General features: G+C 49.0%; 1 protein-coding gene across 3 annotated transcripts; it reads left to right on the forward strand.

Moving 5' to 3' along the window:
* The first annotated feature begins 379 nt into the window (after nt 1-379).
* Nucleotides 380-18,703, forward strand: mphosph8 (M-phase phosphoprotein 8). Of its 3 annotated transcripts, none has more exons than XM_030111572.1 (14): nt 380-627; nt 3,041-3,202; nt 3,410-4,456; nt 4,544-4,637; nt 4,916-5,161; nt 5,238-5,360; nt 5,633-5,721; nt 15,872-16,012; nt 16,112-16,198; nt 16,619-16,773; nt 16,860-17,011; nt 17,103-17,263; nt 17,387-17,470; nt 18,008-18,703. In XM_030111572.1, exons 1-14 carry the CDS (start codon nt 526-528, stop codon nt 18,047-18,049), a joined length of 2,685 nt encoding a protein of 894 aa, XP_029967432.1. In that variant the 5' UTR covers nt 380-525; the 3' UTR covers nt 18,050-18,703. The 3 variants fall into 3 exon arrangements, with proteins under 3 accessions (XP_029967432.1, XP_029967433.1, XP_029967431.1); XM_030111573.1 differs by having other exon boundaries at nt 17,103-17,227; XM_030111571.1 differs by lacking the exons at nt 15,872-16,012; nt 16,112-16,198; nt 16,619-16,773; ... (2 more) ...; nt 17,387-17,470; nt 18,008-18,703 and adding exons at nt 7,966-10,276; nt 10,911-14,168.
* The last annotated feature ends 5,373 nt before the right edge of the window (nt 18,704-24,076 follow it).

The following is a 24,076-nucleotide window of genomic DNA, read 5'->3' on the forward strand; positions in this document are numbered from 1 at the left end:
CATTGGTTCAGTGTGGGAATGGAGGCCGCTGATTGGTCAGATGCAGGTATTATTCAAACCAATGGCTCGTGGAGATGGGCGTGTCATGGTCCTGCGGTGGATCGTGATGCGTTCATCACAATCGGAAATTGTGCCTCAGAGTGTAGCCCCGCGAAATGGTACAGTAAATATTGGACTCCAGCTGGATGTTCAAGAAGAAAATATGTCTGCACACAAATTCTTCCGACATGAACCGAGGCTCGTGTTGAGTTATCAATGAGACTTCTGTAAAATGTTCGTAGTAGAAGCATTGTTATTACAGCCCGTTATGCAATGCCTGCTGTGTTCTCGCTGTCCGTGAACGCCTCGCGTCGGGAGCTCGGCAGTCGGTCCAGCCCTCCGAGCCGCAGCAGAACAGTGATCACCTCCACCGGGATCCACATCGGCGTCCCGCCTCCGCGATCACGGCGGCCCTTTTTTTTTTCCACGACTCCGAAGACAGGAAGTTTGTTTATCTCTCTCGAATAGGCAGCGCCGAGCTTAGCCATGGCGGCCGAAGCGAACAAGGTGGAGCCCGCGGAGAGCGAGCAGGACGAGGAGGAGGACGTGTACGAGGTGGAGCGGATCATAGACATGCGGGTGGAGGAGGTAACGCAGCGAGCTGCCCGCTAGCCGCCTGCTAGCTAGCCAAACATGGCTGGCAGCTCTTTCACTACTCTCTTCTCGGCGCCCGTCCGTGGCGGAACGCAGACGTCCGTTAGTGCGTGTCGGTGTTTCTCGTCGGCCGTCTGTCGCTCTCGCACACGCGATTGTTGTTGTTGCTCTTTTTGTTTCCCGCACAACTTCTCCCCCACGATGCCCGCTCGCCTCTCCCTGCCGAGGCCAAGGACGGCCGCTCGGGTCGCCTCGGATCTCTGGCACACACACACACACACACAAACACACACCTTCGTAAATACACCTGTCGTCAGGGGCCACATGGGACCCAGCCTGATCCGACCAGACCCCCCAGATCCCAGATCCCACCGATCAGTAAACAGCCAGGCAGGTCCGCTGGTCCAGCACATCTGGAGCTCAAGATCCATAACAGCAAGGCATCAACACCAGCCAGGTCTCAGAGAAAATAGTGAAATAGGTAGGATCTGTTGTTCCTAGGAAGGCCTGAGCTGATACTGCAGCAGTGTTTAACTGCCTGGTTGGAGAGGAGTGTGTGTGTGTGTGTGTGTGTGTGTCAGCAGGGAGCTTGTTCCACAGGTGAGAAGCAGAGCAACTAAAAGCTGCTTCACTTTGTTTCTTCTGACTCTGGAATCTTCCATCCAAATTCCTGAGGACCTCAGGGGTCTGGATGTTTCACCAAGTCCAGTGAAGTATGAGTTCATATCAGTTTATTCAGAATCCCCTTATGAAGCTGAATAAGAAAAACGTTTAGAGAAAGCGGAACTAAGTGCTGGCTGTAGTTTATTTGCTGAGGACTCCGGTGATGGATGAGTTTCGAGTGTATTCAGGATCAGCAGTGACTCCGAAGCACCTCCACCTCACTGTGGACATGGATTTGTTGCCTGCATGCTGAAGTCCGCTGCAGACTGATGTCTTCAGAAGGATCAGAGTTTTGCCAGCATTAGCCTGGACAGGTATATTGTTGCTGAAAAGATTTCAGATTGTTTTTGCAGATTTTGAGAATCAAGACAGAAGAAAAGCCTGAGGTGTTTGTTCTTAGACCCTAATTACATTTTCACATTAATACAGGAAAACTAAAAACTTTTGGGGGTCCGTTTACTCAACAACACAGATCGAAGTCACTGAAAACAAAGCGTTTTGAATTTTGATTGGACTCGATGAAAATGGGGGAAACCAAAACTTTACGTACAGACGTGATAGACAATAACAGCGGCGGCCTCCAAAGTGGCGTAGCTTCCAGTCAGTCGTTTAGTAGTTGACAGTCGCCCCAAACGGCAGTCCTGGCTCTGGAAGGCTGCAGGCCTGCACAGTTTGACCTGAACACTCCCGACGCTCATGATTGGCTCGTTATCTCTGCAGAGCAGCATCGTGATGCATTCAGTCAGTCAAGGTGTGTTGGAGCAGGGAGGTGTTGAAAACATGCAGGACTGCAGCCCTGGAGGACCAGGAAGGCCCCCGCAGTGTGAGGACGTGGTTTTCAAAACGTGAAATGTCATATAAACATGAAACGTCCCTGAAATGAAAACGGTTTCTCTTGAAACGCCGCCGTGTAAACGGGGTCTGGAGGCGACCTTCCTCCTCTGTCACAGCTGACTTCCACTTCACTTCATCATCCTGTCCTCCAGTTAGGATGAACTTGAGAACAGATTAAATATGTCTTAATCTCTTTCAGCCAAGTCTTTATCATCTTTTCCTGCTGTTTTTGTCTCTAATCGGATGAGCCTTCACACGTTTGTCGTCTTTGAGTACCTGAAAAGATAAATGTAGTCGACACAAATTGTCTCAAACCTGAACAAATCAAAACAATCTGCATTTCCTAACACCACATTTAAAGCGTACTTGTTGCTTTTGCCATTGGTTGGACCATCCCATGTTGTTTTCAGCCTCACATTTTTCATGGATGTGTGATAAAAACAGTCTGGGTTTTTCCTGTGAAGCTAAATTGGTTCCAACATGTTATTGTTCCCTTGATAGGAGTGTAAAGCTCAGTCATGTCAGTATGAGACTCTCCAATTTAAAAAAAAAAAAAAAATCAAAATAAACAATCCTTTAGGCTTGTGCACCGTCATCCAGCAGGATTCCGAACTTTTCCAGCCGTTGCTCCTTCTTTCCCCTGATGGTAGAGACCACCTTTGCAGTGTTGACCTTACTTCAGGTTTAGTCCCCGCTGCTTGCCTCGCCTGTGTCTGATATTATCCAGTTAGAGGGAGTCAGCTGTGACAGAGAGGGATGCTGACCTGGAGGAAGGTGGCCTCCAGACCTCGTGTAACCGTCGTGCTTCATAACGGCGAGGTGCTTTCTCTGAAGCAGACTCGAGTTCGGCCGCTGCCGCCGCGTCGGGCTGCAGAGGTAACGCCTCGCCTTGCTCTCTCCGGGCTTTCAGGGCGAGGTGCTCTACAGGGTACGGTGGAAGAACTACTGCTCTGACGACGACACCTGGGAGCCCGAGGCCCACCTGGAGGACTGTCGGGAAGTCCTCCTGGCCTTCAAGAAGGCGGTGACCGAAGCCAAGGCCAAGAAAGAAGCGGAGGCCAAGAAGCCGGCGGTGAGTGTGCCGCTCTGAGTTGGTGGAATCAGACTGCCGTGTTGTGGTTAGTCAAAGCTGTTTTCAGGGAGAAAATATCGACATTAGGAGTGATGAGACGGAAACTCTCTCAGCTTCTCAGCGTTTAATAGACCAAGCAGGAAACTCAGGCACTGAGTGTTGGGAATGCTGAAATGTGTTGTTGTTGTTTTCCTGTTGCGTCGTCAGAAAGTGCTGCCGTCGAAGAGCGACGTGTTTGACGCCGACTCCGAGAGTGACAGCGACAAAGATCGGCCGACCGACGCTCCCATCAAGAAAAAGAAAAAGAAGAAGATCCGGGAAGAAGAGGAGGAGGAGGAAGAACCGACTCCCAAGGAGAAGAAGAAGAAAAAGAAGAAGAAAGACAAGCTGAAGGAGGAGGTCAAGCCGCTGCCCGCTCCAGAGACCGACGAAGAGGAGGAAGAAGAGAAAGTCCCGACCCCGCCTTCCCCTCCCAAGGAGAGGAGCGCCGACCCCAAGAAACGCGTGGTGGAGTCCGAGGAGGACGAGGACGAGCTGGTCCCGTCCAAAAAGCACAAGAAGGACAAAGGAAAAGAGGGACTGAAGCATCGCAAGGAAAAGGGAGAGGGCAAGAAGAAGAAGGGCAAGAAGGAGCGGAAGCTCGAAACCTCGGAGGACGAGGTGGTCGCTCCGCTGGAAGACGACCTGAGCGAAGGACCGTCCGAGTCCCAGACGGACGACGCGCCTGCCAGCGAGCCTGCAGCCAGGCCGGTGGACAGAGCCCTGGAGGACCGGTCCAGGCAGAAGGGGAAGTGGGAGGTGAAGCTGCAGGGCATTAAGGACTTAATTCAAGACAAAAAGAATTTCAAGAAGCAAGACGCAGCAACGAAGGACGGCAGCCTCCCCAAATCCAAGAGCTCCGCCTCCAAAGGCAAGGAGGACGCAGCTCCGTCGGACTCCAGCGACGGCCCCACCCTGCTGAAGAAGGCCAAGAGCAAAGGGCAGGACGGCGCGGCGGCGGCGCCTCTCAAAGCCGTGTCCTCCTCCACGTCCTCGGCCTCCTCCTCGTCCTCCGTCACCGCCGCCGGCGCCAGCAAGACCCGGGACGACGAGCTCTCCAAAGAGGAGCTGCTGGCTCAGAAGGATGCCGCCGGCTCCACCAACCTGTTTGAAAAGTTCCTCTTGAACTGTGAGGCGAAGGACCGTGCCCCCCGCCGGGCCCCTGCCCACCCGCCGGTCCCTGAGAAGAGCGGCGGCGGCGGCAAGCCCTCCAAGGTGAGCGGCCCGCCCCGCCTCCCGCCGCTCCGCTGGCGTGTAGGGCTTCTACGTGTCAGTCATGCTTTTCTCTTTCTGTGACTGAAGTCAGGAAAGCTGGAGAAGACCGCCAGGTCGTCCAAAGAGTCTCCGGCGCAGAAAGCAGAGTCCGACAGGCCGGACAAGACCAAGCAGTCGGACGGTAAGCAGAGAGACACTGAACAATGTGCCGATTCTGAACGTAGAACACTCAGAAATCCAGCGTCTCCCCCTCTCTGCTGGCATTTAAAATACTTCTTCATGGAATGCAGCGCTCATGTTGCTCCACTAGTTGGTGCTGTTTGTTTTCGTAATGAAGCGACACACACACATGCTGCAGAGAGCACACACCCTGAACATTACTGGTGGAGAGCACAAGACGTTGGGAGCTTTGTGAAGCTTCCGCCATGACCTCTGAAGTCCTGTGAACTTTGTGCTCAGTCCCCAGAGCGGGCCAGAGCCACGGCTTCGGCCTGGACAGCGAGGAGAGGGACGAGTCCTCGGGAAAGCCGAAGCCCGGGGACGAGTCCCGGGAGCGGAGGGAGAGGCCAGAGGACGCCCAGCGCCCCGGCTGGGAGCGGAGAACCTCAGCCGACGACAGGAAGAAGCGGCGGGAGGACAGCGAGCCTCGGCTCTTCATCGCATGCGACGACGTCCAGGATCCACCGGAGAGCGCCGATAAGTCTGGTGAGTGTCTGCTTCACTGCCGCTTCCTCACATCGGACAGTTCCTGTTGACATGCTTCTGTTCTCGTGTGGTCCAGACAAGGGACAGACCACCCTGAGTCTGGGAATGGACCTCAACCTGGACTGGATGAGTCTGGATGACTTCCAGAAGCATCTGAACGGGGAGGATGAGATCCTGTCGGGTCCGCCGTTATCGCCAAGTGAGTGTTTGTTTTCCTCCCGCAGCAGACGATGGTCTCAGAACGCTCCGCCCAGCAGGAGCAGCTGAGGTCCCCCGAGCGATGAACGTCTTTAAACCTGCGATGCTTTTAGAAAAGGGAGAGGAGGGGCTTATAAACGCTGCACAGAGCGGCTCCGACGGGCGAATCGAACTCACATTAATGTTTGTCTGAAGTGGTGTGACGGCTGTGTTAAATAATGAGCTCCGTGACATTGATTTTAATTTAACTGAAGTCAAACTGGTGTGTCTCAGGTGAGTTAAGAGACGCTGTGAAAAGCGGGGACTACATGGCGGTCAAGCTGGCTCTCAACTCCAAAGAGGACTACAACCTGGACCAGGAGGTACGTCCGCTCGGATCGCTTCACCCTTCTGTCTTCTTCACCGGGCTTCACACTGAGCCAGGTTAAACAGACCGACGTAGCGTTCGATTCCGGTACTAAAGGGCTTTTCTGGAAAGCTGCTTGCACCTTGGTTGGCCCCAGTGTGTTTGAGGGAGTGACTGCAGTCTGGAGTTCAGTTTAACTGTCTTTTACTCTCAGAGAATAAAAGACACAGATATCCCATTTGCATTAAAAACAATAACTGGATTTCAACAAATAAAGAAGTGATCTGAAGTGAATGGTTGGGACAACAGCATGAAATATAAATGCTTTTATCACAGTTCTTACAGGGTGTGCTGCTGTTTTTTTTTAGTTATATGTGAAACTGCATTTAATCAGCAGGGAATCTTCATTTTAAACTGTTTCTTATTGTTCAATTCCAGCTCTAGATAATATTCAGTCGACTCATTTGGTTCTTACGCGCCTGGAGTTCAGGTCTCCAGAGTTTTAATGAATCTGCTTCAGCTTCTCCTCCTCCGTTTACACAGTAACGTGTTGCTGTGCAAACGGCTAAACGGACGTTAGGTTCAGGAGTCAACTCAACAGGGAGGGGAAAAAAAAATAATGCTGCTTTTATCTTAAAAGCTGAGTGTGTTCACGTATCCGGATGTCGCTGCTCCTACTCGCTGTACAGATGTGAAAAAGCAGAATTCACACACTTCACTGAACCATTGACCCCAATGGTAAATTCAGTCAAAGGTTGATGTTGAGGGGAAAATAAAGGCAGGTTTTAGAATTCAAACCGAGTTTATACAGCTGGAAATTCCTCTATAAAGTACGTAAGATGGAGCCGATCCCAGATCGTTTGCATAAAGGATCGCTAAAAGACAAAAAGCACATTTTTCAACTCTTGCACCAGGAGTTCTGTGTCCCTGAGATGTTTATCCACAGACGGTACCGCTCAGTCACAATAATCCACCAACTGAAGATCATTTCTACGCCACAGATCTCCTTCGCGTCGGCAGCAAACAGGTAAGACCATGATTTAAAATGCTCTGTATAAACAAGAGTTTTTCCTCCTTGACTGTTTAATTTGTTCCGTTGTCAATTAAAAAGCTTCGCCTGTTGAAAATGTATGCATTTATTCAGTTTTACCATACCAGCGTTTCTTTAAAGTGTAGCTGAAGTTACTGGCTCGAGTTAACCTTTCTCTCCAGTTAAAAATTAGTTTCCAGTTAACAAAATGAGCTTTGTTCTCTTTAAGCTACTGTTGTGCTGGCTGATGGTGAAGCGTGTTTATCATTGATAGCTCCACCAGTAACTGGAATCACACGGTGGCCGATGCTCTTGACGCGCGCCGGCCTGTCCAAACGTCCAGCTGTAGCTTTGACCTGATGGCTGTTTTAATGCTGCGGTGCTTGTCTTCTGTGCACATGAGAGACTGCTGTCGTCTTTTCTTACAGGATCAGTTCAGTGGAAGACGGCGCTGAACACACTGGACAGCCATGTCTAGCAGGTACATATAAACAGTAAGCTTTCAGAACACCTATCATCGTCACTGTAGTAGCACCAGCCTGCAGGAGTAGCTTCCGTGTATTCAGGCTAATTTATTTCCTCTGTAAGGAATATAAACACTTCAAGGACATTTGAAAAGGTTGTTGTTTGTATTGGGATAGCTGAATATCACTCCATTTTTTTTCTGTGTTTACATTCGTGTCTGGTCTTGGACTCCTTTAAATGCTGGAGCACCATTCAAGATTGCAGTGCCAGTTTGTGTACTAACACTAGCATGCACGCCTGACATGTTTTAATCATCACATCAAAGAATAACTTCAGTTTCGGAGCCGTAAATCAGCTGTTGGCACATTGTGTTTTCTCCTTGTAGCATTTCATCCTAACACCCCATCTCCACATAAAGCTGGTTAAACATTCGCCGTGTCGAAACGTTGCTTTATCCAATAAAGCCATTAATTGTTCTGGAATGGGTCACATGTGGTTTTTGTACACGACTTTCGAAAGGTGTCAGAGGAACAGAGAGTGGTTGAATGGGTTTTGATGGGGCTTTGCCAAGGTGCTGATGTTTTTGATGTGCAGTTTGAAATGTGAGAAACCAAATGACATCTTAAATTAGAAGCAAAGTTTAGGTTATAAAAGCCCCCCCTCCCACATACACACACTCTTTATTTTCTAATAAGTTCACCAATACTAAATTATACATGAGATCTGATTTGGCAATGAGTCTTACATTTACTTGTTCTCTTACAGGGATGTACTATTGGTGTGAAGAGGTCATTTGAAGGAGAAAGGAGCTTGGTTGAAGAGAGGAGCTCGAGCAGTTCTCTTAGGTTGACCTCTAACTTTGACAGTGCAAGAAACGAAGAGTTTACGCCAAAAGAGAAAGAAATATTCCTACAGGAGTTGGATGGTCTGAAAAATGAGGCTAAGTTGCGGCGTTACCCCGTCAGTACGAACACTGAGCAGGTGACAGAGAGCGAACTGGAAAGTATTGAGAAAGTGTTGAATGATATAACCGAGTCTGCGGCTTATGGCTCAGCTACAAAGCAGGACGGGCACGTAAATGAAGTCCAGGAGGAAACGCAGAGAGACCGCAGAAAGGGTGATTTTACACGTAACCTCGTTCTGAACATTGGTAGTTCTGACCTGACTGGAAACGCAGAGCAAAATTCACCCAAAGAAGCCAATGAGTCGAGCGATGAGGCCGAGGAAGGCGAGGCTGGTAACTCGGACAGTACAGATCAGCCCCCAGCTGAATCCGGCTTAAAGGAAACTGCGACAGGACTGTTACGGCGTAGTAAAAAACCTTTGGAGAAGAGGCACCCAACGCGGTCAAGTCAAAGAACCTGTAGGAAAATCATTGAAATACCACCAGAGGTCTCGGTGGATGAAAAAGAGAGAGAGTCTCAGAGAAAACACTTCTGTCTGTACTGCAAAATGTCTTTCGTCCAACTCGCAAAACACTTGGAAAAAAAGCATGCCGACGAAACAGACGTGGCGCATGCCATACACTTCCCTAAAGGCTCCAAGGTCAGGCAGACTCTGCTTGATGAAATTCGCTATAAAGGTGATTATGAACATAATTACCAGGTTCTCAAAGGGGTCGATGTAGACACTGTGAGCAAAAATGAGGTGAAAAGCCCCGCGGTGTCTGTCCGCGACTTCCTGCCCTGCCAGCACTGTTTTACTTTCTATCGCAAAACTGATTTATGGAGACATGAGCAGTCCTGTAAGGCCCGAAGGGGAGATCCAAAGTCCGCTGAAAAGACCCTCAAACACGACAGCCACAGTCCTGTTCCCCAGCCGCTCCCCGTGTCGGAGTTCTTAACCGAGTCCTGTCGGGAAATCATCCACATCATGCATCAGGATGACATTTCCGCTCACGTCAGGAGTGATCCGCTCATTTGTAAATATGGAAATGCGCTGTCTGCGAAGTATGACCACGACAAGTCTCAGTTTGCTTACATTGCTCAAAAGATGCGGGAACTCGGCCGATTTGTGCTCGCAGTGAATGACATCGACAAGAGTGTGAAGTACTTGCATGAAATCTGTCTCCCCTCAAAGTTTGGACTGGCTGTCGAAGGGGTCAAAAGACTGAGTGGGTTTGACCCCGGCTCCAGCACGTTTAAGACCATCTCTCTGGTTTCGAAGCTGGGCTACTCGCTGAAGCGAGCTGCAGAAATAGCTTTTGGAGAAAGCCGCATGACGGAGGACGGTGAAACCGAGACGCAGGTGAAAAGGTTCATCCAGCTTCTGGACACAAAGTGGAACGGATGTTTTTCTCAGAACGCACACTCTTCACCCCCGAAGCAAGACGTCAAGAAGGTGGAAGTGGATAAATCAACGGTGACGGAAGATCTTATAAAGCTCTACATGTTCATCATGGGTGAGGAAGATGATGCCAGGAGGGAGCTGAAGGAGAGTCCAAGTTTGTCGACGTGGAAAAAGCTCAGCGAAGCCACTTTAGCAGACGTGTGTCTGTTCAACAGAGGCAGGGTGGGAAACATCGGCAGACTGCTGTCAAAGACCTACGTCCACAAGAAGAGCGGCGGGGCTTTTCTGCTCTCGGCAGATCAGGTGCGGAAAAGCTCGAAGCTGGAGCTGGAACTGGGTTCTAGTTTCACTCGGCTGGAGTTGGAGGGCCAGTACGGGAGGAACATGCTGGTTCTGCTATCCAAAGGAATGGTTTCCTCTATCGATTTGCTGGTTGAAAATCGGGAGCGAGCAGGGGTGTCTAACACCAACCCGTACCTGTTCGCCCGAACCGAAGGCCCGTCCTTCATCAGAGCCCTGGACTGTTTCCGGAGAGCCGCGATGGAGTGTGGAGTGAAGAACCCGGAGGCGCTCCTCTCCTCGGCGCTCAGAGAGCAGATCGCCTGCTGCTGGCAGTTACTGAGCCTCAACGAAGCTGAACTGGATCAGGTGGCCGGCCTGGTGGGGAGGAGCAGCCAGGAGTGTTACATGCTGTCAAAACGTCCGTCCTTGCTGGAGGAAGTGAGCAAGCAGCTGCTGAAGATGGATCGCAGTGGGCCCAAAAGTCCACTGAACGCTGCTAAGGACGGTGAGTACGTTCTGCTCCGGCCGGGTCCTTCACTGCCATCAATGTTCTCAACTCTTTGCTCTTTCAAAACTCTGTAGTGCAATACCTAAAAACAAAGAGAGGGTTTTTTTTGTCATACCCAACTGAAGTTAATCTATTTACTGAGAGTTTGCATTTCATTCTTTCCAGTAAATTGTAGAAAGTAGAGAAGGTGATAGAACCTGGTCAAAAGTTGGTCTCATCAGCGAACTCGGGTCCCTGTTGGTATGCTCTGCAGCCTGGAATGAATAAAATCACTGCAGCATAAAGTCAATGCCTGTATGAAGTTAAATAATGAAACTTTGCCAGGAGCAGACCGAGTGGGTATTATGTTGACTTACATGGCTTTAAACTATTGGCTTAATATTCATTAGTTTGAATCCTCCAATAAGACTGAACTTTAATTTTTGCTAATTATTTTTCCTTAAACATTTCCGTTTCTAACTGGACCTGACATTTAAGATGTCTCGGCTTAATAATCGAAGTTCCTGTCCTTTTCCTTTGCAGCCATCTCAATAAAACTAATACAAATTGTGAAAAGGGATTCTTTTCTTCATTTTGAACTTTACAAATGTACTGTGTTGTTGATTTCTCCTCTTATAACTACTTGTTGCAGGACATGCACAGAAGCCTGCTCTAAAGAGGCGACCTTGGAGCGAGAAGGAGCAGACTGCAGTGAAGCGGGGCCTGAGTGAATTTATCACGACCATGAAGGTTCCGGGCAAAAAGGAGTGCAATGCTTGTATCGCTGCTGAGCCAGATCTCGAAGGGAGATCTTGGACAGATGTTAAAAACTATGTACACAACACACTACAGACAATGCGCAGGAGGAATAACCAGCAGAAGTCGGGAAGGAGCTCACAGGTTTTAAACCCAAAGAGGCCAAAGGCTGGAGGGCAAAATGAAAGGACGGCTCTGGAAGACACTATCATGGCCAACATGACTACGATTGATCCCGATCACCTGAGAGAGAGCGCAGACTGCTGCATGACCATGCCGACACACACCGAGTTGAGAGACTCGTCGCTCTTCACACAGGAAATGACTCCGACCTATGCGTCTTTGTGTTCCACAAGTGCAAACATGATCCACGCATGCCAGCCTCTGGTTTCCACTTTCACACCGCTGAACGCTACCGACACCCAAGTGGTTCCCACATTTACTCCACACAACACAACCAACGCCGCCATGCCTCCAGCGTACACCGTAGATAACAAACTCTTGCCAATGTCGTCTTTGTTTACACAGATCACTACAACTATGTCCAGCCCTGCTGTGTATGCATCACAGGACACTACCGTCTCACCAATACTCCCTTCCTTCACCTCCCTCACTGCTCCCAGTACCTCCATGGTTCCTACATTCACACATCTCAATGCTCCCACTGCCCCGATGATCCCCACGTTTTCGTCACTCGATGACAGCAGCAGGCCGATCGTTTCTTCTTTCACCGCACTCAACAGTTCGGTTGCTCCTGCTTTCCCCACGAGTCCGCCTCAGGTTCTCACAACTGCACAGGTTGTACCGACAATCCACGGTTCTAATGTCTCTGACAGCGCCCCGGTCACACAGGACAGTACGCCCAGTTCCTCAGCGGGGGTGCAGCCGTCTCCAGAGGCCAAGCCTCAGAAGAGAATTAAGAGGCTGTGGAGCGAGGAGGAGCAGGCGGCGGTGAGGCGCCAGCTGGGAGACTTCTGTAAGCTCGTGAAAGTACCGGGAAAAAAGGACTGCGATGCATGTTTAGCTGCGGAACCGGCTCTGAACACCAGAACGTGGAGGGAAGTCAAATATTTTGTTCATAACTCCATTCAGTCTCTGAAGAGAAGAGGGCTTGTAGTTTCTTCAAAGCCAAGTGAGCCACAACCAGAAACTCCTAATGTGAGCTCTGAGTGGGACGGCCCCGTCTATCTGTCCTTGTAAATAATTTGAGTGAAATCATGAGTGATTGTAAACGTTTCAATGAGGGCTATCGCTGAAACCTCAGTGTTTGGACTTCAACAGTTCGGTGGACGTGAGCTCCAGTGTCGGTGGTGCTGTTAGTCACCCGTGCTGAAATTCCATGTGAATCCTTCCTTTGACAGTGTTGCTGCTCAAACTGTACGTCTGAGGGAACGAGAGCCCCGATCCACCGGTCACGGCGGCACGACCAACCAACTTGATTGCATGATTACACACTACACAGGTAGAATGAAGGGGGGGTTTTTTTCTACCATAGGAAGAAGTGGATATGAACGGATGAAATGGTCAAATGAAATATGTCTGATCAGCAGGGTATTTTTTTTTATTATTATTTAGAAACTCATAGGAATGGAAAAACGAACCATTTTACGGTCTCTTCCTTGCACTGGGCATTATCCTCTTTTTTTTGAGAAAAAGACATCCTCAGTTGCTACGTCTTTTTCCTGCTTTCTTACGAAACCTCAGCACACGGTTCTGCCTGTAGCATTTGTAAGTATTTTGACGATCAGAAGGAAACACGAGTACTTGCCAGCAGATCATTGCCGTTAAACGCCACATGGTGACTGGTGCAAGTTTTCTTGCTTTGCATTTTCCCCAAAAGCTTAAGCCGAGTGTACGACACCGTTTCTTCAGCCAGTAGCCTCTATTGTAGATAGCCTGCAGCTCTAATGACGTACCTTGCTTGCCAATAGAGAAATAGGATTTCTGTGTGTAACCCTGAACAGGACAGGAACATTTTCTTGGGGGAATCATGTCAATAATCGTACATGATTGTGGGTAATTTTTAGTTTCCTCTCCTTCAGTACTGGCAATCTGCCTCAAGTGTTGGTTGTATTTTTGTATCACTTTACACTGAGTCAAACATTGAAGTATTTTCTATTATATTTGATATGTTCTAATATAATTTTAGACATCCGCGCCAGTCGTCTCATTCGTATGACTTCATAAATGTAAGTCTTTACATTGACTTCATATTTTGGTTCATAATACCTTATTCGTTGCTATAATCTCAACCTCTGCAAGACATGTCTCCCCTAAAAGTTCCTGAAACATTATTACAGTAATTTGTCAGATATTTGCTGAAATATCAACCACTCATTTAACAGGCTGACTTGCAGTATTTCCATAGACGAGATCGTAACCTCATTTTTAATGCTAGCTTTACTTTCCCTCTAAGCTAAAACTATTTGCGAAGGTCACTCATTTTGTGTTTCAGGGCATCATTTTGATATTGTCCAGATTAAAAATTCCAGGAATTAAAAATCACCTATCAAATGGGTCCAAACCAATAATGGTTCATGAATTTTTCTTGGTGGGTTTTCTTCTACGCTTTAGTTTTACTTTACTATTTAGTTTATAACGGCCGTTGTTGATGAGCAGCAAAATGAAGAGTTAAGGTGAAGTTAGGTCCATAAGAGCGACGTGGTGGTGTTTTTCAGTCTTTTATCGTTTTGAGTTGTTCTTAGCTGCGACTGAAGTGAACTTGTGAAGAGAAGCTAGTGTTCACCCTTTCATACCAAAGTCATTAGTCCCAAACCCGACTGTGGAGTGTTGCAGAGCCTGGTACGTTGTTTCTCGGTCGACCCTCTCCGCCAGTAGTAGACGGGCTTTTTCCGTCCGGTTCTTCTTTGTAAAAGGAGTAAAACTTAGTTTCAGTGTATAGTGTAGTTATAGACACAGATGTATTTGGAAATACAAATCTGAAAGGTTTATCGATCTTCTGATTGTTCAGGCACCTCCATTGCTGTCGAGCTTTTTTTTTCTGCATAGTGTATTTTATTTTCTTGCTGTTGTATGAGCACTTGTTGCATGTTTGTCTTCACCTTGTACTTCTGTTACCTTTGAACTGATGCTTCCTGTCCAGTACCGTGGAGGGACTTTATAACTGCTTGTACAATAAAATGCTTCTTGATTTAAAGTTGTGCTAAGTTGTGGTTGCAAACAAAAATCTTCCATTTGATTTATTTGCCTTTCTGATTCTGTTACACCAAGTAGCAAAGCAAGAAAAGGACTCTCCTCCGTATCAACTAAGAATTTGATTTTTTTCTTCTTATTAGGACATGATTTAACAGTTCTGCTGTACTTTGATGCAGTGATGCTTCAACCTACAGCAGCCAGCACGGGGCAATATTTACAGCCAGCTTTGACTTTTATTGAACTTGATTTGTTGCCCGCTGTCTTGTGAAGCCCTCCGTCAGGCTAGAACATGGCTTCCTGAAAGAGTCCACCTTGCCCTGCTGAAGTTTATTTGTGCAATTTTGTTCAATTACTGGATCCTAAAGGGATCTTAGTTACTGTATTCAATAAAAGCCTTGTTTCAGGAGAAGTTTTGTTGCATTTTGGCTTTTAGCTGAAACAGCAACACTGTTCAGAATCGGTGAAAAGCAACTTTTTGAAAGTAGCTTCCAGAAAGCAAAGTTTTCCCAAACGGCCCATTGTCGAGCTCAGTGTGAACAACAACTAATTCAGCTTTTCTGACAGTCTGTGTCCTGCACATGTGGACTGTGGTCGTAGTGAAGACTGGAGGAAGTAATATTGGAGGAATTCTTAAAGCGATACTTCAACATTTTTGGCAAATTGGCCCATTTAGCGCAATTCCTTAGTCATTTCGAACAGCATACATATTTTTTTTTGTGAGGGCGAGCTGTTGTTTATTCAGAGGTGAGTCGGGGAAGGTTTTCGGGACGGACACAATGGAAGTGGATGGTATTTTTGTTCCCCTTCGTCAAACTCATCAAATAAAAAATCCAACAACCCCAAAACACTTTGGTGGACACGTTATAATCCGCACATTCACTACGCTGTGGAACACCAACAAATAATATTGTAGCGTTACGACACTGAAGCAAATACTGGGAACTACTTTTTCTTTTGAAATCACTACGCCCAGACGCCATGTTCAGTAAGTAGTTCCGTCTTAGCAATCTTCGCATAAACAACTCAATCTGGTAATTTTGCATTTATATTTCACAGCGTAGTGAATGTGCGGATTATAACGTGTCCACCAAAGTGTTTTGGGGTTGTTGGATTGTGTATTTGATGTGTTTGACGAGGAGGAACAAAAATACCGTTCATCTCCATTGTGTCCGTCCCGAAAACCTTCCCCGACTCGCCTCTGAATAAACAACAGCTCGCCCTCACAAAAAAAGTAAGTATGCTGTTCGAAATGACTAAGGAATTGCGCTAAATGGCCCAATTTGCCAAAATGTTGAAGTATCGCTTTAACATTTGTGCTGTTTTGAGTGTAACAGACCTTCTCCTATGAAGTCTGCATTTACTGCTCTATAATCTGGATCACACGTGGGAACATTCGTTTCATAAACTGATTGGGTGAAATGTGATGTCCGGGCGTTTCTCGAGCTCTGAACCAGCCACGGTCAGAGTCACGAGAGCTCAGGTCTCCGGGTTCTCTGTCCGTCACTGTCTGGTTTCACTGTAGAGTTGCAGAAAACCGATGAACTGCTGAACCAGTTGTGATTAGCCATCATGTGATTTCATTACAAAACCGGCAGCACCAGCGACGGCCCAGCATGCACCTGCATCATTTTGAGGAGTTCCGTTGTTGCCGTATAAATGGCAGTCCGATACCTGCGACCTGAACGCTGGGTCTCCCTGCAGGACGTGAGCGGCATGTCCCTGAGCATGCTGGCGGCGGCGGGCGGGCAGGACGACATCCTCAGGCTGCTGATCAAGAAGGGAGTGAGGGTGAACGGGCGGCAGAAGAACGGCACCACGGCCCTGATGCACGCCGCCGAGAAGGTGCGTGAGCCACGCCCCCTCACGCCCGACCCCGATCCCCCGTGGAGAGGTCAGGTGAAACCAGGCGGCCATGTTGACTCGCAGCTCTCTCTTTGGCAGAACTTCCTGACGACGGTGGCGATCTTGCTGGAGGCCGGCTCCTACGTCAACGCTCAGACTCTGGGCGGAGAGACGGCGCTCATGAAGGTATTGATGAACAGCTGTTCTTCTGAGCTGAGAAAGGAAGCGGACGTCAGTACGTCAGTACGTCTGACGCCTGCCTGGAATCCCCTCCTCAGTGTGGAGGCGTCGTGTCCTGCACTGATCTGCTGAGTGTCGATGTGACTGATCCTCTTTTAAATGCAGTAACAAAGTAAAGAGCGGCGTCCTGGACCCCGTCGACTCTTGCAGTGTCCTGAAACGTCCTCATTTTTATAAAATATGGTCCACAATAGTTTTGATTGTAACTTTAAGCGTGGGCCAGTAAGTTTAATGTGACAGTTTGATTTGTTCTTTGCAGAAAAACGATTCAGCAGACCAAAAGTTTGTTTGGTTTCAGGAAGCGAGCTTATAATTGGTCAAACTTTGACGCTGGTATTGTCACCTGGTGCACTTTTTTCCTTTCAGGCTTGCAAAAGAGGGAACGTGGACATTGTGCGCCTCCTGCTGGAGAACGGCGCCGACTGCAACATCCTGTCCAAACACAAAAACACGGCTCTGTACTTCGCCAAGCTCAGCAACAACCTGATGGTGTGCGACCTGATCAAGGACCACAACAACATGTGAGGGCCGCTTCCGAGCGCATGGGTCCAGACGGACTTCAGCCGCCGCGGGGCTCCATTCAGCATGTCTCCCCGTCCGTCCCCAGACTGTCCAGCGTAGCCGAGGACACCATCCGAGCCTACTTCGAGTCGCGGCTGGTGCTGCTGGACCCCGTCTTCCCCATGGCGTGCCACCGGCTGTGCGAGGGACCCGACTTCTCCATCGAGTTCGGCTTCAAGCCGCAGCCGCAGCCTGAAGGTGCAGCCGGCCGCCGGCTCCCCGGGGGAGACGCTGCAGCGCCGGTCCGTCCTAACGTTCTGTCCTCCCGCCTCCTTCCTCCTGGCCGCAGGTTCGGGCATCCTCCTCTTCATCTTCCACGCCAACTTCCTGAACGAGATCTCGGCCAGACTGTGCGGCTCGTGCAGCGTTCACGCCGTGGTGCTCAACGACAAGTTCCAGCTGCCCATTTTCCTGGTCAGTGCCTCCGAGCCAAACACTGCCGGCTCCCCTGTAAGCGAGGTTTTCCCTGCAGTCGTACCTTTTGCTGTGGCGCACTGTGCTGTCGTTCCCGAGGAATGCAGTGAGTGCAGCGTCTTCCTGACCTTTGCTCCGGTTTTGTCTTTAACTCTTCAGGACAGCCACTTCATCTACTCCTTCAGCCCCAATCCGGGGATCAACAGGCTGTTCATTCGCCTGGCCGAGGCCCCGGCAGCCAAGGTGACGGAACACAAACATCACTCTGTGCTAGCATAGCTTCATAGCGCCCCACAGCTCCAGTCTGATATGCATGTTCAACCAATTCCAAACGTAAAAGCAGCTTCAGTGCAGAACCGTTAGTGTGAAAGCTACATGTCAGGAGCGTCGCTTACAGCAGCTTTATGTCTACACTTCACTTTCTGGGGCTTTTTTTGAAAATGTAAATATTTTTATCACACATGCAGCGAAGAACAAGTTAAAAGTTCAAATTCAAAGCTGATTACAGCACTAATGCGCCGGTCCGGCCCAGCGGAGATGAACCTGGCCTGAGTGAGTGTGTGTGTGTGTGTGTGGCCCCTGAGTTGAAAGGTGTGTGACAGCCCTGCTGGATGGACAGAACAAAGCTCACATTCAGAGTTCGGATTTTTATTGCCCCAAAAAATGATCACATTGTTTATTATGTTTATTCTGATGTTTCTACAACACGTCAGAATATTCCAGATCTCACGGTTTGCCTCCAAACAGGGTCACCATTCGTCCTTTCCTCCGTTTCTTCAGGTGAAGCTTCTCATCTGTGCGTACAGAGTCCAGCTGCAGTGACGGGTCCCCCTGCCGGGACGGGACACAGTGGGCCTGGAAGCCTCATCCTCTCCTCTCCAACATGAACACAGAGACTCTGAGCAGCAGCTGAAGAACCAGGCCGTCTCTGGTCTCAGACACTGAGTCCGGGGCCTCCTGGGGCCCCTGGGGTCCTGTTGGGACTGTCCTCAGTGATGCCACGCCGAGCGGTTGGAGGGTGGAGCCTGCCTGCAGGTCCAGGGCTGGTCTGGTCTGGTTCGGGGTCGTGGAGGTTTTTGATAAACGCAACCTTTGATTTCCCGACAGGTTTTAAAAGATGCTTTTTTTTTTTTTTTTTTAACATTTTACATGGACCAAGACGCTGTATTTATTTGAGAGCATTCAGGAGTGTGGTGGACGTGTCCCGTCCCCCACAGCCGGCAGCAGAACCGTCTGAGAGCAGCTCTAATAAAGCCCAGGCTCCGTCAGCTCTCCGGCTGAACGCCGTCTGCCTCTGCAGCTCAGAGAACCCGGGTCCTGTCCTGAAGGATCCCTCCTGTTCTGAGGCTCCTGACTCTATGCTGAGGTTATTCTGACAGTTCAGCTGAACGGGGAAACCTTCTCCCCTCCAGACGTGCTGTTGATATTTTCTCATCTGTACAGAACTGCTTCCTTTATATAAAAACATCCTGAGTATTTCCAGCTCTGTCCTTTTGTTTATTGAATCACCGAAATAACTAAGAAATGAAACTTGGGTCCTCGCTTCATGTGCGGAGTGAAGAACGTGGCTGCTGCTCTAAAATGCTTTCAGGCCCCCGGAAGACGGACACTTCACCTGAAAACACTGCAGCACAGAGGAAGGGTTCATGATGAGGCCTCAGTCGCAGCGGATTGATCCTGTAAAAGCCTCTATTGACCCGGCAGCTGATGGCAGCAGTGACCTTTGTTTCAGAGTTCAGTTTCAGTCTTCTGCCAATGAGGTGCAGTTTAATTTCGACCTCACCCTGTTATGAGATGAAGACTTGTGTTTGTGTAGATTCCGGTCATTTTTCCATTCCTGACCTGGGTGCTTCACTGGAGATCGCCTGAAGAGGAGCTCGGACTGCAGAGTTCTGTTTGAAATGGACTGGTTTTTGTGTGTCTGCGTGTTTCTCGCGGACTCCTGGTGAAACGTTCCCTGCTCAGGATGAGGCTGATTCGGGGAGACGTTTCCCGCCGGGGCGGGAGGCTGAGGCGCACATTAACATAATCAGCGCAAAAAACGCAGCGCGGCGGACAGGGGGGGCTTGAACCGCGGAAGAACCGAGACCCCGTGACTCCTCTGTTAAAGGAGAAGCTTTCCCGTTTCGCTCTGGATCCCGGGGCGCACGTGGAAAGACTTCGGCGTGGTTTGCGCGTCTGCAGGACATGGAAACCTCCGACATTTTGCGCTGCGGCTGCAGATCTGGCAACCCGGCTGATCGGCGCCTCACCGCCGAGGGAGGATCTCAAAAAACCCCAAAAAGAAGCGCCTGTCCTGGGTGTGGACGGTGGACGCCAGGAGTTTGAGGGTGGACAGTGCGGACGTGGTTCGAGCCGGTTCTCCTGCACAGCTGCGCCAGGACGCACATCCGCTGCGCACGTTTCACACGGTGACATCTGAACGCACCTGATCCGCCATATTAACAACGTGATCATCCCACTTCCCCCCTCCTGGACACGCGCGCGCGCGCGCACACACACACACACACACACACACACACACACACACCCCATGTTGCTTCTCTGTCCTCATCAGCACCAGATGCCATCGGCAGTGTGTGTTGCTGATCCGGAAGGTTCTGCTGCGGTTCTCGCACGTGCCACCTTTTCCCAAACACTCCCAGGAGTGACCATGTGTTTTCAGTGCAGATGTGAATGAAACTGTTTTCACGTGAACTCCGTCAACCCGGATCCTGTCTCCCGATTGGACCCGAGCCCCGTGCGCCCTCGCGCCCGCTGCGCTTCTTTCAGGGAAAACTCCGAACACTTTGCGGTTCTTGTAGTTTTGTCCGGTGAGAGCGCGTGTCGTTGGGGGGGGTGGTGACACGCACAGACGGGACGCAATCAGCTTAATGGAGCACTTTAATTGCCAGCCATGCAGCTCCTGATTGCGCCTCGTGCGCCTGCGCACCGAAAAACTGTGTTAAATAGGAAGGAACGGCGCCGGCGCTGCCTCTGGATCCCAGCAGAGAGGGGGAGCAACGACAGAGGGCTCACTCTGTCGCTGCTTTCTGACTCAGAAATCCCAGCAGCATTACAGACCAGAACAGGTCAACGTGAACCAACGTTTATGCAGGGAAAACTTATTTGATTTATTTTGTTCTATTTAATTAACCCTCCAGAAAGAAAAAAAGTCTGACACTCAAACTCAGATAATTCAACTAAATATTCAAGCTACACTGCAAATACACAAATTCTCCGTCCATTCAACTTTCCCTGAAGAGTTTATCACACACACACTTGAACATGAGGTCAATCAGTCACTCTAAATTGCCCCCAGATGTGAGTGTGTGTGGTTGTTTGTCCTGTGATGGACTGGAGACCTGTCCAGGTGTGTCATGTCTTCACCTGTCCAGGTGTGTCCTGTCCTCACCTGTCTAAGTGTGTCCTGTCCTCAGCCGTTGCTAGCTGGGATTGGTTCCAGCGTCCTACGACCCTACGGTACATAAGATTTGATGTTATTCATAGTATTGTTGCTATGATAAACAACAGGCAGTGAAAATGTTTGGACGTACATGTGTGTCCTCATAAAACACAAAATTGCATAATAATTTAAGATTGTTACATATATATATTAGGGATGGGACGAGATCTCGTGTCACGAGATCTCGCGAGATCGCAATGCCGCGAGATCTCGCGAGATCGAATGCCGCGAGATTAAGTACGTCTATATAAAGGCAAAAACTCTTTATTAACTGGAATATTGACGGAATGATACATTACATGGCGCACAGCCTTATAAACACGTGCAAAACCCTGAATGTGGTCATATTCATATTTAAAAATCCGGTCGAAAAGGACATGAAATAATGTTCTGCGCATGTTCTATCTGCAAGGAATCTTGGTCTTTTGAGTCCACAAACTACTTGTGATACAGTTTAATTGATACGACGTAAAGAAAATGTGCGGAAACGATCGTTCAGTTCTTCTCTTTTATTGAAAAAACGTTGCATCGCATCAATGAACATTTTACCTCGTCTTGCCGGCTCACACTCTGTTTCTAACAACATGCAGAGAGAGCCTGCAGCGGCTGCGGCGCCCTTCTTCCTCTGTGGTGTCTGTGTAAAATAAGGTTGAACATGCAAACAGCGCACCTAGTGGCATGAAGTGCAAATGCAGTCATGGCGTCGTCTGTGCGCCGCGGTTTGAACGTGAATAGGGGAACTAGGCGGCCGACTCGGGCGCAGTGTAGAGCGGAGGGCAACGTGGCCGTACAAGGGGCACTCCGACCCGACACTCCATGCTCCGACGCTGCATGTGAGTACCGCGCTGCCCCCCCACAACCTCAGCACCAAACCCCCCCCCCCCCCCCCCCCCCCCCTTTCTCGTGTCGTCTCGATCTCGTGGACTCAATCTCGCGAGACATCTCGTCCCGTGAAATTTGTGTCTCGTCCCACCCCTAATATATATATATATATATATATAAAATCCATGCCATAAAGTTTCATGAACATTGAATGGAATAGAATCCAATGTGCAGAAGAGATATTCAGCTCCATCTTTTAAGTCTTCATCTTGATTTCAGTGATCTGGAGCATCTCCCTGATGCAGCAGTTTAGAAGACATGGCTGGGACTGGAGGGACCACTGACTGTTTTGATCCTGAAGCAGCGATGGTCCTGCAGATGGCCTGGCTTGGCAGGCCATCTGAGGACAGTCCATGACAGTCATGGACAGTCCATGACTACCTGGATGTGCCGATGACCCTTTAGCCACTTCACTGCAGCTGGAAAACCAAATACAATGTCATATGTTAAAATTCTCGCGATGAAGTGTCAAAAGAAGGACACCGCTCATCGCTGTGGCGAACTGTTAGTCCTGGAAAGTTCAGGAAACGAACCGTCTGCTGCGGCCTCTTCTCAATAACTGTAGTGTTGAGTCCTCCACGTCATCCAGTCTTCCTGTAGATCAAGGGCCGAGACCGAGTCAAGACCAAGACCAGAGCAAACCCAAGACCAAGACAAGATCAACAACTGAAATGCCGGGACCAAATGAAGAACACGGCCTTGAAAATGAGGTCTTGAGCATCGTCTCAGTCTCAAGACTACAACACTAAAGACCATGCTGGTCCTTTGCATACAGATGTTTTTGCTCTAAGTAATTAGTTGAGACTGGCGACTGGAAGCTTGTCTACTGACGATTTTCACCGACAGACACGTTTGTGAAGCGTTAAAGCTACGTACTTCAATCAAGTCTTGGCCTTTTTCTGGGGAACAAGACCAGAGTGAATCGCTGCGTCAGCATGTACCAGGAAGGGGACTGCCTCGGGTCCCGGGCTCAAAGGGGCTCAAAGTGGAGCCGAGGATGGGATAGTTTCAGGACAATCACTCATTTCCAGACACAAACACCAAAACTGGTGCACATGCTCCTTGGAGTTTGCTCTTTTGATAAAACCCATAGACACCTAAAAATCCAAGATGGTGGCCATTTTTCAAGATGGCTGCCATTGAATTTGCAGAAATACTGCGCTTCACAATAAAATCACAAGGACTTGTCCTATTTGAACCAATTTGATGTCAAATCATACATTTTTGACTATGTAGAAACCAAATCTGGAAACACAGACTGGTCTCCTTGTACCAGATATTAGTCCTGGAATCATAATATTCTGCTAAATTAGAGGTTCATGTTACGTTTTACTGAGCTAAAATGCATGCTGGTGTTTGTTGCAGTAGTTTCGAGGTTTTTGTTTGTGTAGCATCTTCTTGTTCAAGACGTCTAAACTGGACCTGACATGATGTGGTGGGTGGTGGTGGTCAGCGGGGGCAGTCAGAGACTCGCAGCGGAGCGGCGCTGTCAGGATGATGTCTGACTTCAGCAGCGCCTTTAACGCCATCCAGCCCAACCTTCTGAGAGACAGGCTGAGCAGCATGGCAGTGGACCCTCACCTGATCTCCTGGATTTGGGACTAGCTCACTGACAGGCCGCAGTTCGTCAGCCTGGGCGGCTGCACCTCGGACACTCTGGTCAACGGCTAGAGGGACTTATACGTTTTTCTATTCACCCCAGTGTTTAACCTGCCTGTCTTGTCTATTGTGATCTATTTGGAAGCTACTTAACACTTAACTGGAACCCAAAAAGTGGGAACACATGACCCCGATCCTTGTGTCTTTTCACTGGCTCCCAGTTACGTTTCGTATTGATTTTAAAGGAATACTCCAAAGATTTTGGACCCACGCCCTATCCCTATCATTTTTATAGTGAGACAAGATCATACATACCTTTATTGTCTCTCTGCGTCCAGCTGCTGGTTCCCAGCTGTTAGCATCGTAGTTAGCTTAGCTCAGCTGTGGGAGGTGAAGAGGAAACAGAGCCGGACTGACGAAAGTGGACAAAATACTCCTTCCAGTGGTCCAGGGGACGGCGTATTAGCATGTGAAGTAAATCCGAATGGTTATAAAACATTTTAAAAGACGTGTTTTCCTTTTCAATCCGTTAAAATAACGTTTTGATACACACAGACCTGCGGATGCGCAGTGCTCCGTGGAAGGATATACCGGAGCACAGCATTAGAAGCCATAGACTCGGCCGATTTACTTCTCGTGCTAATACGCTGTCCCCTGGACCACTGGAAGGAGTATTTTGTCCACTTTCGTCAGTCCGGCTCTGTTTCCTCTTCACCTCCCACAGCTGAGCTAAGCTAACTACGATGCTAACAGCTGGGAGCCAGCAGTTAGACGCAGAGAGACAATAAAGGTATGTATGATCTTGTCTCACTATAAAAATGATAGGGATAGGGCGTGGGTCCAAAATCTTCCGAGTATTCCTTTAAGATTTTATTGTTTGTTTTTACAGCTTTGAATTAGCCGGCCCCCCCATATGTTAAAGC

This window comes from Salarias fasciatus, chromosome 16, assembly GCF_902148845.1.
Source record: "Salarias fasciatus chromosome 16, fSalaFa1.1, whole genome shotgun sequence".
Taxonomy (NCBI): domain Eukaryota; kingdom Metazoa; phylum Chordata; class Actinopteri; order Blenniiformes; family Blenniidae; genus Salarias; species Salarias fasciatus.